The sequence below is a fragment of the Python bivittatus genome, unplaced genomic scaffold, assembly GCF_059951505.1.
Source record: "Python bivittatus isolate LINGU-HERP-01145 unplaced genomic scaffold, Pbiv_v1 ctg000020_np1212, whole genome shotgun sequence".
Taxonomy (NCBI): Eukaryota; Metazoa; Chordata; class Lepidosauria; order Squamata; family Pythonidae; genus Python; species Python bivittatus.
The window spans coordinates 81868110-81884745 of NW_028277030.1; the positions used below are offsets into that span (position 1 = coordinate 81868110).

Sequence of the window (16636 nt, forward strand, 5' to 3'; positions counted from 1 at the left end):
TGTGCTAAGTAACCATTCTGCCTCCACTGAAAAACATTTAAAGGGATTCCAGTATTTTCTGAAATAGATTGTTCCAGTGTTAAGCAGTTGATATAATGAAGAGATTTTTCATAACGTTTAATCAAAATAGCCTTTCTTGTATTGAATTTATTGGCTTAGGTCCTGTCTTCCAATTCAAAAACAATTTCATTCCAAGTAAAGGATAATCCTTCAAATATTAGAATGGTTATTCATACGCAGTTCTCCCTATTAAGTTCATTCAGCTTGTTCACATACAGCTGGGGGAATCAGATCAGATTCTTTCTTGCCCCCTTTAGGACACATTTATATTAAATAATTCAGTAAGTGGTCAACTGAGATTTGTCAGGCCCTGATACTGCACTGATGTAGGTATTACAGATATGTAGTAGGACAGCTCCCTAAAGAAGCACTGATATGCATAGGAATTGGCATTCTCCAATGCTGTTTTTTTATGTAAGTAAAAACTTTGTCTTAAAAACTGTTTTACTTATTCTGTAGAAGTCCCCCCCGCCCGTTTTCTGCACAATTTTTTTTTCCAGTTGTAAAAATCATGCCTTTGTCTCTCTAGATACATATCCTATACATTCTTATATTTATAGAAAGTGATAGATCTCTTCATACTGGGTAACTGCTATCTTTCCCAATGAGACAAGAAGTCTGTATTGCATGTATATAGAAATTAATGGCCTGTGAATGATTTGCTCACCAATTAATGTGGCATTGGTGTCCACAGAACTAGTAAAAGAGGGATCCAATGATGAAATGTTCATTGCAGGGTTGTAATGCAAACTGCCCCTTTCATTCTCATGTTGTGATGTTGCAAGAAAATATGTAAGGAGCAACACTTCATCACGGTATTAAGATGCACATTTGACAAAAGCTCAGGTTGCTACAGATGCTCGTGTAATGGAGTTATGCATATTTCAACCCATATACACAATTCTTTGTGTTGTGCTTTTACATGATTCACTTTTTAATGGATGCAAATATATACATGGCAATTTATGATGTAATTCTGGTAATATTACCAGTTTGTCCAGCTCCTTTTTGTCCAGTCAAGTGATAGTGGGGACTGTTTTTTACAAATAAAATTTAATCAGCAAGGTTTTTCAACCAAAGATATAAAAGTAGTGCACTACTAGTAACTTGGGAAAAACCTGCTTTAGGAGAGCTGCTGTATACCTCGCAGGAGTGGCAAAGGTACAGAAAGATCCTGATACTAAGATGAAAACACTAAAATTGGGGGGGGGGGGATTGTAAACTGACCTGTAATTCCTAATTTCTTTCACTGCTCATACTTAGGCAAGAGTGCAGGTTTGAAGATGCTACTTGCAAGATATCTGAATCTGATACTGAAGACTTGTCTGATGAAGCAAATACTGAAACTTTCTATGGAACCTCCCCTCCTAGCACACCACGGCAGATGAAACGTATGTCAACAAAACATCTGAAAAGTAATTTTGGGAAACTTACCACCCGTTCTGCTTTGAAAGGTATGTCAGCAGTGAGTAATTTTGTATTCTGCTTGAAATCTACTGTCATTTCTCCAGTATGTTTATATTAGACAAATAAAGTGGAAACTTTCATTTAATGCAGTGAAAATTGAGAAATGAGCTATTTCTGTGGGCAGGAAGGAAGGAGAATAGATGGAGTCTCCTCCTTTCTGCTGAAGGTGCAGAAATCTTCCATTCTCCTTTTTCATCTGATGAAGAATTGGATGGCCAGGCTTACATCCATGGAGCCTACTGTTCTGCCACTCCTGATATAGAATGGCTAAGCTTTAGTGGGAAGATCAAAGGACCTCAGGTTTCTGTCTCATCGCCTGCTCTTTTGCAATGCAACTGGCACAGCAGAGCAGCAAGATTAAGAGGGTTAATTCATTACCAAGTGTATTAACAGTAATTAGAAATGAAAAAAAAATAGCATTGAGGATAGCCACCTTATCCCAAGGTTGGCTAGTTGTCCATGTAGCTTGGTATTATCTGTTCTGAATGCAATGATTCTCCAAGGTTGTCTGAGACAGAGAAAGGACGTTTTTACCACTCTGAACTATTTAGCTGTTGTATCTTTTTTAAGCAAGGCAGGTGCTCTGCAGTTTTGCATGGGCCTTATATAAGCAGGGTAGTGCAGAGGGAGAAGTCATGCATCTTGGATGCATGTACATTATATTGATAAATTTGCCTGATTATTCCCATGGAAATAAAGTCACCTACTGAGTTTTTCTTTTGCAAAATGTTATTTTCACTTTCTCTACATAACAGTATAGCAGTCTTTCATTGAGACCCAGTTTGGTGTAGTGATTAAGGCACTCAGCTAGAAACTGGGAGACTGTGAGTTCTAGTCCCACGTTAGGCACAAACCTTGGATGAGTCATACCCTCTCAGCCCTAGGAAGCAGGCAATGGCAAACCACTTCCAAAATCTTGCCAATAAAACTGCAGGGACATATCCGGGTAGTCACCAGGAATCAACAATGACTTGAAGGCATCAAAAAAAAAACTCATTACTTTTACATGAGTCTGTACTGTATTAGTATTGGCAATATGCTTTGCAAAATGCATTGATGATATTGTCAGAAGCTAGAAATGTTCTTCATGCTATACAGACTGCATAATATTCTATTTAGCAGAATTTCAGGTGTAGTGAAATTATGAGTCTGTTAAGTAATTCTCTTTTGTTGCTGCTTTTTTTAATTGCAGTAAAGATTTATAATATTATGTAGACTTTTCAAAATATTTCACATTTTATTGTCCTTAAAATAAATCTTAAAAATAGGTCAGTATTATATTATGCCAAGAGTATGGCTACCTACTAAGATGGGAAGATTTCAACTAGATTTCTCCAACTAACTATTCATACCACTTAGTTCCTCAGTTGTTATGTAGAATGACAAGATAGTTAGAAAAAACATTTGGTAGATCAGTTACATTTATATGGGTTTAGAAGGCATTATGTGTAATGCATTACTTTTGCATGACTGATATCTAAACTGCTGAAAATTCAAGTTGCAAGGAAAAAAATGAGTGTAGGAATGAGTTTATGCTTTTGCATTCAAATTTGGAATAAATTGCTAGTTAAATTTCCACCGTCCCTGCATCTCAATAATAATAAAAAGGCAATAAAACATGTATAATTATATCCCCACTCATAATTATATTAATAGTTTCTTTAAATACTCTGTTGATAAAACAGCTATTTTTACAATAAAATTAATCCAGAAAATATATTTATTAAATTTTGTTTTGCCACTCAAAACCCAATTTTTCAAGGACAGCATACCATACATTAAAATCACAGTTAAAATGCTTGAGTGGAAGTTAAAATATACAAGAAAATAAACAAGAAAAGCCATGTTAAAGTAATTAGAAGTTCCTTAGCAATATATATGCTGAAACGTAGTATATAGATATATAATAATGTCTTTCTTTGGTGCTGAATAGACAGTAATGTTGGCTCCAGGCTTGCTTACTAGGGAGGGCAAGACAGAATCAAAAGGCTATTACTGAAAAGTCCCACTCCCAGGGAAACACTTACCACACCTTACTGCTGGGGAGTACTAACCACAGGGCCTCTTAGTATGATCAGTTCCAATTAGGAACTCGAGGAAAGAGGGAATTCTTCAGATTCTGTGGTCTCAAGCCATGAATGGACTGACGGTTTAATATCTTCTATATATGAACTAGGAACTATTGAAGATTGAATAAAAACATGCATAATACGTTCACAGTTTCCAGTTCCAGTCAGAATTCTTACTTCCATATTCTGTATTGACTGTCTGGATTGTTTTAGGGGTAACTCCATATATAATATATTATGGTATTCTAAAAGAGAAGCTATAAGACACTATCCTTCTAGGTCTATAATTAGTATACAGTACCAACCAAAGCCAGTAAAAGACACTTTGTACCACAGAGGACATTTGTATCTCTAATGACCAAGATGGCTCTAGAAGGATACTCAAACTGTGAAAGTGATCTTTTAAGAGTTGTAGAACCCTTTCCAGAAAAAGGTGACTATTGTTCACCTGGTAAACTATCTGCTATCAGCATTCCTGTCTTGTCCAGAAATGCTGGACAGACAGACAAGACAGACAGAGCTTCAGTTTGTTAGCCTTTATCCAGCCCATTACTATGGCCGGCACAGAATCAATATTTCTGCTTCACCTGGATCTAATGAAAACAGACAGCTGTGTGTCATCAGCAGAGTGATGACACTTCATTCTTAATCTCCAAATGATCTCACTCAGCAGCTTCATGTAGATGTTAAACAGCATGGGGGATAAAATGCAACCTTGCAGAATTGTGCAGCATCAGTTTCAGGAGTTGCCCACGCTGTACAAGCAGGACCATGCATAGCAGTTCCATTTCATCTAACTTGGACGACCTCTCCAGAAGGATACCATGATCAATATTTCAAACGCCACTGAGAAGTTCAAGAGAATCAGTACATTCTTTCTCTCAGCTAAGGGAGATTAAGATGGTTAAGGGTTATTAAGCTACTATCAATGCAAAGATCAGGCTTAAATCAACTGAAATGGATCTACAAAATCTATCAGTCACTCAAGCATCTTTCCCAGGAAGGGGATATTACGAACCTATTTTTACAACCTTATAATTTCCCCTTTTAGATCTTCTGTAGTACACCATACATTTTTAGAAAGATTTAATCAGGAGTTTGAAGAAAAAATTGTAATTCCTCTCCATTCCATCAAGGCTTATGTTCTGAAGACTTCTGCTTAGTCACTGGTTCCAGCTGCCATGTACAGTAAAAGAGATAATTGTAATGCGAAGTCACTACTTATAATTACAATTAGCACAACTGAATGTTTCCATTAGCATGGTTTTGGAGTTAGCCCTGTTATTTTAAAAGCTCCACAATATAATTATGATGCCCTTAGGTACAAAATGACTCAGTATGTCTTGAATTTTGAGTGAACTATGTTTCAAATGGCTGTTTGGTGTGGTTATCAATTATTACTACTTAACCATTCATGGCCATTTCTAAAATATGATTTTTTCATTCTTATATTAGATTGTGGTTTAAGTTGAATGGCTAGGAAGGCATAATAAGAGAACACAAATACAGAAATAATTTGTGATATCTAAATCAAATAACTGAGGTTTATCTTACTGTTTAAAAATAGCAGGAACACAAGAACTGAAATTTTAAGCAAAAAGTTAATTTAGCATGTGGTTGTGTAATGACAGGAACCTAATAATTCAGAGTTTCACAAACTAGCCACAGACAACTTTAGATGTAATTCCTGAAGCATCAGTGTGTTATGGTTGAATAAGTGGAATATGAGCATCTTGTTGCCATTCCCATAACTACTAAGACGTTTTGTCATCTTAACTTGTAGGCACAACTAAATATCTGCATGCATAATAAATAAATAAATAGTTTTATTGTAAAAAGCCCAGAGTCGCTCTTGAGTGAGATGGGTGGTGACTAAATTTGAAATATAAATAAATAAAACAATGTACTGTATGGGTATTCATATGGGAGGCAGATGGGGAGTGATGTCACATGTGTTGTGATGTCATTACACAAATAATGCAAAGTCTGTACTGTATGCCATTTGCATCATGACTTGACTGACACAAATTACATAATTTGCATAATCCTCATGAAGTTATGATCATTGTGGCTTCTATTAGATGCCTGTGTTCCAGTGTTTAATAAATTGTGACATAAGACATGAAAACATGGGCAGAGTATTTGAGTGGTATTTGGATTATGTGTGAAATCTATTAGGTTCTGAACCTTTTACATAATTTTAAGGGACTGTCATGAATGGGTTATTTAGCATATCACAGAACTGAAAGCTTATGGAATGGAAGAAGTAAATAAAGTGAGTATAAGTTTTTTTTTTTAAAGTAATTTTTTCTTTCAAAGTGAAAAAATGTGTTTTGTGTTATGATTTCAGAGAAAATGAGCTCACCCAACCAGCTGCCTAACAAAGATAATATTAAAATCTCTGAGAACTCAGAAGAGCACAGCTATAAGCAGGGGAAAAAGATCCGAGCCACCCTAAGGACAACTGAGAGGGATCACAAGAAAAACGTACAGTGTTCGTTCATGTTGGACTCGGTTAGTGGGTCCTTGCCAAAAAAGTCAATTCCGGATGTTGATCTCAATAAGCCTTACCTCAGCCTTGGCTGCAGCAATGCTAAGCCTCCAGTATCTGTACCTGTGCCTATAGCCAAAACTACACGCCAGACTTCTCGTACTGATTACCCAGCAGACCGCTTAAAATTTTTTGAAACCCTGCGGCTTTTGTTAAAGCTTACCTCAGTTTCCAAGAAAAAGGACAAAGAGCAGAAAGGCCAGGAAAGCACTTCCTCTGTAGAGTTAAACCGATCCAATGAACTAATCTGGCTTGAACTACAGGCATGGCATGCAGGCCGGACTATTAAGGACCAAGACTTCTATTTGTACACAGCTCGTCAAGCCATCCCTGATATTATCAATGAAATCTTTACTTTCAAAGTAAACTATCGGAACCTCTCCTGTGTAGGAAATGGAGCTAGTCTTAATGGTACGTCAGCAAGACAATGTAAAGCAGCCCATGGAGCTAGTGTTATGGGCTATTCAAGCTATCATGAGCACCTCCATCGCCAGAGGGTCTCCTTTGAACAGGTAAAGCGGATAATGGAGCTGCTAGAATATGTAGAAGCACTTTATCCATCTCTGAAGGCCCTTCAAAGTGACTATGAAAAGTATGCTGCAAGGGATTTTCAGGACAGGGTGCAGGCACTTTGTCTTTGGTTAAACATTACAAAAGATTTAAATCAGAAACTAAGGATTATGGGGACTGTTTTGGGCATCAAGGATCTTTCTGACATTGGCTGGCCAGTGTTTGAAATCCCTTCTCCTCGTTCATTCAGGGACAATGATCCAGAGAATGAAGTTGATGATGAAGATGATGAAGATGATGATGATAGGGTAACCTCAGGTGCATGCACAGAGGAAAGTGAAGATGAAGAACAAATCTCTGAGGAGAATGTGGAGGAACTCAGACAAGCCATCCGGAATAATCTTGCCAATAAGCCAAATTTTGACTTTGAGGCACCGGACCATTTGCCAAGAAAGCTTGATAGGCTTGAATCTGAAGATGACTCAACCTGCTGGGCAGTTACAGAGTGCAGCAGAGAGACAGGCTGCGGCAGACATTGTTTGACCTCTATTTATAGGCCATTTGTAGATAAAGCACTGAAACAAATGGGGTTGAGAAAACTCATTTTAAGACTGCACAAGTTAATGCATGGCTCCTTGCAGAGGGCCCGAATGGCATTGATAAAGAGTGATCAGCAGCTGGAGGTAGGTTTGGGGAGGTGGGTGGAATGGATGATGCTTGAGCAATAGTTCTTATAGCAATTTTTTTCTTCAAAAATTATTCTATGTAATATGCATATATAGTTCAAAAACGTGCTATATACCATGTTGACTTATTTTAATTATTGTGACGTATCACGTGAAACATATATAATATATATGTGGACTTTCCTTGTCAATTCTGTGTCTGGCTCTACAAAAAAGCCACAACACATCCTGTATTAATTTCCTGACGGTTAAAGGATAGTGGGAACTCCCATTCCTTCCCTCCTTTCCTAGTATATAGCTGATATTAATGGCTGTATTGTAACAATAACGGGAAAATGCTAGAAATGAAAGTTAGACTTTCAAAATTGAATGTTTTCTATGCTATTTTTATGGTTTTCTGATATGATTTTGATTCTGGAAGAATTCTGGAAGAATGGATATTCTTTAGATAGAAATGTAACTTTATACAAAATGAAAAAAATAAATGAATAAATGTTCCAGTCCTTCTGAAGTTTAGGGAATAAAAGTTTTAAAGAGGTCCTCTGCGGGCTAAAATACAATGTCTGAATATTTGGAATATGCTCAGTTTTCAACATTCAAAGTAAGCATTGACACAAAAACATTTTCAGTTTCATGGTATTTATATTCCGCTCTTCTTCCAAGTAGCTCTAGAAGCATGCATAGTTTTTTGTCTTCTGTTTATTCTTACAAGAATATATGTGAAGAAGATTATGCTGAAGGAGAATAGCTAGCCACAATCACCCAGTTATTTTAATGATTTACAGGATAAATTGAATTTACAATATCCCAGTCTTGTCTTGCACTCCAACCCCTATAAAGCCCATCCTCACTCATTAAGTTTCTTTTGGGTTTGCATGTTTCAAAAGTACTTCTGTAATAGCTTACAGGGATGGATGAATAGAGGGAGTGTTCAAATGTTATACCAGTGTTGGAATCCTGGAAATAATTTAGATACAGAAGCAGTCTAACACTGTTTTTTTTTCTTTTTATGATAAACACAAATATTAATTTATATTGTATAATTTACATGGTTATCATGTAAAGATCCATATATATGATGAATGTGTTATTTTATCTTGTTATCTCAAATTGTTTCTTTTTTAAGGTTAACCATCACTGTAATTTCAAACCAACCTGAAAATCATAAAGTAGAATTATGTTACTGAAACTATCATAAAGCAAGTATTGTCCTGAAGCAGGGTTTTTAACCTCTGCATACTGTAGGCAGAGAAAAATGCTGTTACCTTTCTATGTAAATTCCTCCATAGACACAATAATTTGATTGTTTTTCCTGGTATCTAATCTGTTTCACCCCAGATTTTAATAATTTGGAGAAAGAATGGTTACTGTTGTTTTACCTCGTAAGTGATAACAAGGTTTTTAACAGCTTTATAGAGTGTTAAATGATTTTCTTGTTTTTATAAAGAATTGCAAATATCTGAGAAAACAAAGTTATATGGAATCTGAAGAAGCCCATTGAAAATCATGTTGAGAAAGCAAAGACCTGTTTTTTTAAAAAAGGTTTTGACTGAGTCCATATTGCAGAATAACTTACCCTTAATTCCTGGGACTGGGGTGAAACCTTTTTTTTATTTGAATATTTAGAAATGACAGTTGGAGAAGATTCTAAGCCAGGTAAGTCTGTTCTTTTTTATAGCATTCTCTCTCTTTTTCTAAAAGAGTTATATTTTCCCTCCCTCAGTGAATGGCAGTGCTGGCCAATTTAGTCTAGGCTTGGGAGCTAAGCAAGGCTGGGACTGGTTAGGATGGGAGACCTCCCCCTGCCCAGGGCCTCAGGCTAAACTGGGAAGTCAGAAAACATACCAGAAGAAGACAGGGAAAATATGGGCTGTATCTATCTGTGAAGTAACCAGTAGTTGAGCTCAACTCAAGGGAGAGTTTACCTTTGCCTGATGTTTTACGTATGCTTTGGTTATATGCATGGCAATGAACACCTTGTGCATGAACTTCACATTTTATCAATAGTTTATTTCCTGGTATATCCATGCTTGAAATCAGTTTCCGAGCTCTGAATTCATGTAGTCGTGTAAAAGTTTTAGATGGGTATTGTGAATGGTTATAAATATTTGCTGCCATGTTGTGAAGGTATACTATTTAGTATATTTAAAGGTTCGGACTCATAATTGCACTTCCCAAGCTTATTTTTGTTTTATCTGAAGGTAGAACTGAGATGTGCTGATTGTAATCTTTATGTAAGTAGGATATGCCCTGGGGTAAAAAAAAAAAATGGAGCAGGGTGTGAAAACTGGCAAGGACTTTCTTCACATTAATCTTTATCATCCACATCTGGCATCCTGGGGCATACTCTAGAGCCTCTATGGCCCAGCTGAGCTCCCCAGTGTTTCCCTGTGCCTGTCCCTGGCTTTCTGTGTGAGGCATTTCAGTGAGCTGGTCTCTGTTTTAACTTCCCATCATCTTATGTAATGATACCATCCCAAGTCCAGAATGAAAATAGCAGCTCCCACCCACCCCTGTGGTTCTGCTATGTAGGCCTGAGAAAGACAAGCCTAAAGACATTAAGACCTTGCGGGTGTTTTGATAATTGATGTTATCTATTCCTTTATCTCATTAGCATTTTAATATTATATGGAATTCTGTAAAAAATCGCTTCCTTTGAGTAAAGCTGCCAGATGCTTATTAGAAAAAAAGTTTGTTGTAAACTGAGCAACCATGCTGCTTATGTATCATTGCTACAAGCCTGATGATTCCTATATTGCTACTTTTCTGGAGAAATCATTTAGTCCCAGTTTAACCTCCATGCTTGCACGTAAAGGGATTTTTGATATGGGAGAGGAGGGGTAGCGTGCTTTGAATATCGGCATCTATACTGTATAGCAGAGTTTTCTTGAAACATTTATCTGCAAGGATAGCATTTAATTTTAACAGAAGGCAGTTTTGCCTCATGTATTTTCAACAGTTGTTTTTAAAGTTAATATCTGGTTTATAAAATGTATTGTCCCAAAGAGAAGAAATTAATCACCAAATTCTCTCTCTCTCTCTCTTTTTATTGTTAGTTTTCCGAATACCCAGATCCCATTTTATGTTCAGATTATGTGCAGTTGTCAAATTCTCCGCCTTCTTCAGATCAAAAATGCAGTACTGTATCATGGGAAGAGTTGAGATCTATGGATCTGCCATCTTTTGAACCTGCATTTCTGGTTCTTTGCCGAGTTCTTCTCAATGTTATCCACGAGTGTCTCAAATTAAGATTGGAACAGCGGCCTGCTGGGGAGCCGTCTCTCCTGAGTATTAAGCAGGTTTGCCTGTTATACATTATTTTCCACATCTTCTATAATATTAGGACAGTGGCACATAAAAATATATGTTATTTTCATTATTGATAATTCTCTCTAATAGCACAAAAAGCTGCTCACAAGATAATGAAATAGAATATTGCTTGTGACAAATACAGCTTGCAAATAATTATTTCATCAACAGTACAAATGATGTCTTGCACAACTTCTAAATTGTCTACAAATTATAAACACTTCAGGAGAATAGCTATGTGCTGTTGATTTTATGTTTTGAAGAGAGGGAGGATAGGATTCTGTGGAGGGTATAAAAAGCAATCCCTTTTTTTCTTTTTTCTATTGAATAAAATGGCTTCTTACTGAAGCCAGTAACATGGTTCCTTATTTTGGAGGCTTTATACTGTAATACTAGATGAAGACTTGCCTGCCGCATGATGTTTACAAATTTCAGCATAGACTTTGAGAATACATATGAATATTATTTATATATTTTTGTGCCCACATTTCTATATCATGCAATAATCAAAGATATTTAGGCTGATAAAAACAGATGGCCTTTTGATACTAAATGTCACCAATAATTCTCAGTGTCCTCCAAGAGAAAAGAAATATTAAGAGTAGTCAATACGGTGTTGCTGTGGCCCTCAGTAAGATGCTGAATATATATAACAAGAAACAACACAACAATTACTTCTGCATGTTTTAAAGAAGGATATGTGACCAGCTGGTTATTGACGAATTCTCTACAAGTGCTTTGTTTTTAAATGAAAGGTACAATTCAAGCAAATATGAAAAACATGCAGATGGTAGGGGAATTACACTTGCTGAATTACATGAGATAAAACATTACAACAAGAGTCCTTGTGAAGATGGAAAAGACAGGGATGACAAAGGGTTTTAGGTTCATAGTCTGTAGAAATCAACTGTTCTACCAGTTTGGGTTTTATTTTGCATTGCCATTTTGGGGGCTGTTTATCTCATGTATAAGCAGGACTTAAGAGAATAGATATTCACAGAATTTGCTCTTTAGAAACATTTTTGCATCTTGCAGCATGAAAACACCAGATTGATCAGTTTACTATTTATGGACTGTTCTCTTGCAGCTAGTGCGAGAGTGTAAAGAGGTTCTGAAAGGTGGCCTCCTGATGAAGCAATATTACCAGTTTATGTTACGTGAGGTGGTAGATGACCTACAGAACCACTGCAACATTGACTCTTTCGAAGAAGACTTGCATAAGATGTTAATGGTAACTAACAATTCAGTGTAATATTTAATCATTTAAGTCATTTGGCCTGTCCATTTGGTTATTTCTGTTAGCAAAGAGCTTCCCTAGCCTGCAAAATCTTACATTTTTGTTTTTCAACCATATAATGGGGAATGCTGTGACTGCCCATGGTACAGAATGTAGAGAATCATTGTCTCTTTCAAACTCGAGCCTATCAATGAGCCACTGAAGCAGCATTACCAGAAAATAAGGTAGTGCTTGTTACATATTTGGAGCATACCCTAGATATACAGTATTACATTATTTTGTAAATTGCTTGCTACTCTGAGACTGCAGACCTGAAGAGAGACATATTCTGGCTTCCTCCCTTTGCCTAAGCACCATTAGAAGGTTGGTGGTTTGCTTGTTTATATTTAGTAAATCTATATAGCCACCCTGTTGAAAACAACTCAAGGTAGAGTAAAGAATAATAACATTAGGAAGCAAACACTCATAAAATGCAATAAATCATAAGACAAATTATGCCATGGTATATAGCCATTGTAAAACTCAAACCAGACAGGTTGACAAATCCCCTTGACCATTTGTCTATGGGAAAAACCAAGTCTTCCAAGCCTTAAAAAAGGCAGCCAGGGTCAAAGCCATCTGGAGCTTGGAGGGAAATACTATTCCAAAGGGCAGGCGCAGTGATAGAAACCATGGTTAGAACCATGTATGCCTTCTAGGAAGGACACTGTGATGAGGAGGTGGTTAACATGACCCCATCCATAAAGAGCAACTGCAGGGACCTTATTCTTTCCCTCTCTGCCTCTTTGCTGATTTTCCTGCCACTGAAGAATTGAAGGGGATACACATTGGTTTCTATCATCTGCCAGAATACCAAGGGGTGCAGAGAGAGATCTCTCTTTTTCTCCCAGGCAAGGAACAGACAAACCTGCTGTCAGGGGAAAAACCCCATCAAACCTGACAGACAGACACACCAGAACACAGACCACTTCAAAGTTCTAAAGTATTTATTAAATGTTAATTCAATAAGCAAGTATAGTTCAATACATAGACCTTAGTTCAAACAACAAAACATAACATACTTACTTAAGATCCCATTGCAATGAGATCCAGCATGGACAAGCGGTCAACCTGGACAGCTTGTGGCCATGTGGCCCTGAGCCCCTCCCAACAACCCTTTTTATTCTTCACAACCACAAACCACAATCATGACTCCCAGGATGAGCTACCATCCTTGGTGATAATTTTACCACACTTCCCTGTTCCATCCTCTTGTCACACTCCTTTTATCCGCATTTTACTTTGTCCATCTATTTTCCAACTTCCTGTCCATGACTGAAAACTTTAGTCCACATAGCAATTTTATTTATTGCTCTATAAGCTTGTTTTATTTGTATGTTACAATTAACAAAGGCCTTAAGTATTAATAAAATCAGTTTTTTTCCTCTCACACTGCCTTCAGTTATCAAAGTGCAGCTGCTGGCAGTTGAAAGTCTGTTAGTGTAAGTAGACTATCTTTTTGGCCTTAAGAGCCACATGTATGCTGAAGGTCCATTTAATACACATGCTATAGCAGACCAGTGCTGTCAGTTGAATTAAGTACACAATTCCTTACATGGAAGTATCTCTTTTCTGAGTCAGTAAGGCCTCTCTGAGGCTTCCAGTAGTTTTTGGGGGAGTCCTGTCTTTTAATTGGCATGGAGGTTGGAGTATAATTCTATGCCAGGAACATGAGAATTGATAAAAGAGTTCTTGATCTGGAGAAAGGAGAATTGTAAGCAATGTTCAGTTTTATGAAACTAACATGATATTACAGATGAGGATTTGTCTTTGCTGCGAAATAACTGTTTAAATGGCTTTCCCTACCCTTTTTTCCTCTGGGTTTCAAGGTTTATTTTGATTATATGCGAAGCTGGATCCAAATGCTACAGCAGTTACCTCAGGCATCTCATAGTTTAAAGAATCTTTTGGAAGAAGAATGGAATTTCACCAAAGAAATAACGCCTTATATACGAGGAGGTGAAGCTCAAGCTGGAAAACTATTCTGGTAGAACTGCATACTACTATGAATCTTTTGTCTGCTTATCTTGGTTTTAGCTACTTTGAGTAAATGAAAATGTAATACCTTTGAAAAATAGTTTCTGGTAGAAATTTTGAGTGTTTGTTTTAAAGACAGAATTATGATTTCTTAATGTTACATTTCCCTTAACAGTTGTAATAATTTTTTTAAAAGTTTGCTTATATGTCTCCCAGTTTTTTATTCTGTCAAATTGAAAGTTGATCTTTTTAATGATAACTAGAACTTCTAGTTGTTTAATTTCGTGTGAATAATTTTGACGGAAGGAAATTATTCATTCAAAATATATCTGGTTACTGTCAGTTCTGTTCTTAGGCTAATGTTTTCCTTTTTACCCGGTGTTCCATATTTCAAATGGAGTCATTAAGGGATTAATGTGGGCCAAGAAATTTGCCTATCCAGAAGTATTGATTTTCATTTGCCCTCTTTTCCAAATATGTATCCCATGTTTTAACAAAGAAGTGTCACATTGAGAGGATATTAGGTTGCCATGTCATTTTGGTGAACACTTTCATTCCATGTTCTACATCATGCAAGTGTTTCTTGCATCTAGTTCCTTTGCCTTTTAAGGTTTCTTTCGCTGATAAAACAGTGACAGTGCAGATCTGTAATCTGTTGATTCCTGGAATTCAATTGTGGCTGGGATAATAGGTGGCACACGGCTTATATATATGCTTATATATGCTGTGTTTACCTGTACAGCCCATGAACAAAAAGTATTTACAGTCGTATATAGTTGAGATGAAAATTCTTAATGCAAAATTGTTAAGTTCATGTAATAAAAGTGGTAGCAATTTTCATAGCTATATTAAAAAAACACACCAATACACTTGAAATCAGTGTATCAGAAGTGTTTGACTTTAGCCTACAGAAACATCTTATGTAAATAAATGAGAAAGGGGTATTTTTGCTGTGAAAAATACAGTGGTACCTCGGGATACGAACGCCTCTACTAACGGACGTTTCGGGTTACGACCAGCTTCGGCAGGAAAAATTTACCTCGGGTTATGAACTCGCCTCTAGTTACGAACCGGATCCGCGGCCGTTTTCCCTGCTGCCACGCAGTCGCGACTTCCTGTGGGCGAGGTCGCAGTAGCAAGGAGACGTTTGGTGAGGCTTGTGGTGTGTTTTGCGGTGTTTTGCGAAGGTTTTTGCTGTGCGTGTTAGCATGGCTCCAAAGAAAATGCAGAGCAGGCTTGGCGGGAGTAAGGCTCTGAAGAGAAAATTGCCTCGGGTTGCGACCAAATTCGGGCGGAGGGCGGAACGGATTAACCGGATTTACATTGAACCCTATGGGGAAATTTGCCTCGGGTTGCGACCAAATTCGGAGGGCGGAATGGATTAACCGGATTTACATTGAACCCTATGGGAAACGTTACCTCGACTTGAGACCAACTCGAGTTGCAACCAGAGTCACGGAACGGATTAAGTTCGTATCCCGAGGTACCACTGTATTCTGCTTTTGATACATTTGTCTTTAATTTAGCTTTTACTACCCTGTCCACTCTATTTTTTTTATATCAATCTACCCCAATATTTTTTAGTAAAATAGGATTACAGGATTTAAAATATCCTATGCTTATGCCTGAATGATTTTTCCTTCCTAGTTTTAGTCCTAACTCATCAGTCTCTCTATTACCTTGTAGTGCAGAGGTGCAGAACATGTGTTTGCTGAATCATAATTCCCAGAGGCTGAGTCAGTCTGGGTTGAGAAATGTTGGGATTTGTAGTGAGCAACATTTGGAGGGACATCGTCCCTTTATATCTGTTGTAGTGCCAGGAAAGAAACTTTTTGATGCCTAAACTGTCTCAGAAGTAATGGTTTTATTTTTGTTTTAGTGACATTGCAGGAGTGCTGTTAAAATCAACAGGAATCTTTTTGGACTCTGACTTACCAGAGAGCTGTAATGAATTTCGGGCTAGTGCTGATGACAGTGCTGCTTCAGATGAAGTCAGGTATTCCTTGTTCTTCATAATTTTTCTTCCTCACCATGAAAACAATTTTTGTGCAGGGCACCTGAGGATAGGTGTCCCTGTCATTGGCATTTTGTGCTTTCAATGATTCAAGTTAGATTTGTCCTCAGCTGACATTATTTCATTATAAATTGCTGCTCTGTTTGGTTGTAATTCAGTGTGTGCCACCCAGAATCATAATTTTGTGATAGGCAGCTATATAAATTGGTATAATAAATACAGGTAGTCCTTGTTTAGTGACTGCCTTATTTAATGACCACAGTTACAACAGTGATGAAAAAATAACTTTATGACCAATCCTCACATTTATGACCTTCGCAGGTCTGTAAAGCAAAGGAAAGCTGAAGTAAGATCATAAGCACAACTGCAGTTTCACTTAGTGGCCACTTTGCTTCACAACCAAGTTGCCAGTCCCAGTTGTGGTTGCTGAACAAGGACTATCTGTAAATAAAATATGTGTGGATGTTTTAGCAATCCCAAATTGGAATATTGATGTGAAAGGTACTGAATGAGTGCATTTTGTTTGATTTTTGTAGGAGGTCTGTTATAGAAACCAGCCGGGCACTGAAAGAGCTATTTCATGAAGCTAGAGAGAGAGCTTCGAAAGCTCTTGGCTTTGCCAAGAGATTAAGAAAGGTAAACAAATTAGACCAAATTCAGTTTCATTTACATGCTAAACAGTTCATTAGTAACAAAATTTACTTTTCTCACCATATT

The 16636-nt window shown here is 37.1% G+C and overlaps 1 protein-coding gene across 6 annotated transcripts in view; it reads left to right on the plus strand.

Moving 5' to 3' along the window:
• Positions 1 to 16636, plus strand: part of MAP3K4 (mitogen-activated protein kinase kinase kinase 4) — a 94214-nt gene that overhangs the window by 44683 nt on the left and 32895 nt on the right. For 5 of the 6 annotated variants that reach the window (XM_088142794.1, XM_007432557.3, XM_007432555.3 and 2 more), the window contains exons 2-8: positions 1324 to 1514; positions 5947 to 7340; positions 10400 to 10642; positions 11740 to 11883; positions 13758 to 13915; positions 15785 to 15901; positions 16456 to 16555. In XM_088142794.1, coding sequence (XP_087998920.1) covers positions 1445 to 1514; positions 5947 to 7340; positions 10400 to 10642; positions 11740 to 11883; positions 13758 to 13915; positions 15785 to 15901; positions 16456 to 16555 — 2226 coding nt within the window. In that variant the 5' untranslated portion in view covers positions 1324 to 1444. Of the gene's footprint in view, positions 1 to 1323; positions 1515 to 5946; positions 7341 to 10399; positions 10643 to 11739; positions 11884 to 13757; positions 13916 to 15784; positions 15902 to 16455; positions 16556 to 16636 lie in introns of those variants that run through there. The other variant, XM_025169392.2, reaches the window with a different exon arrangement.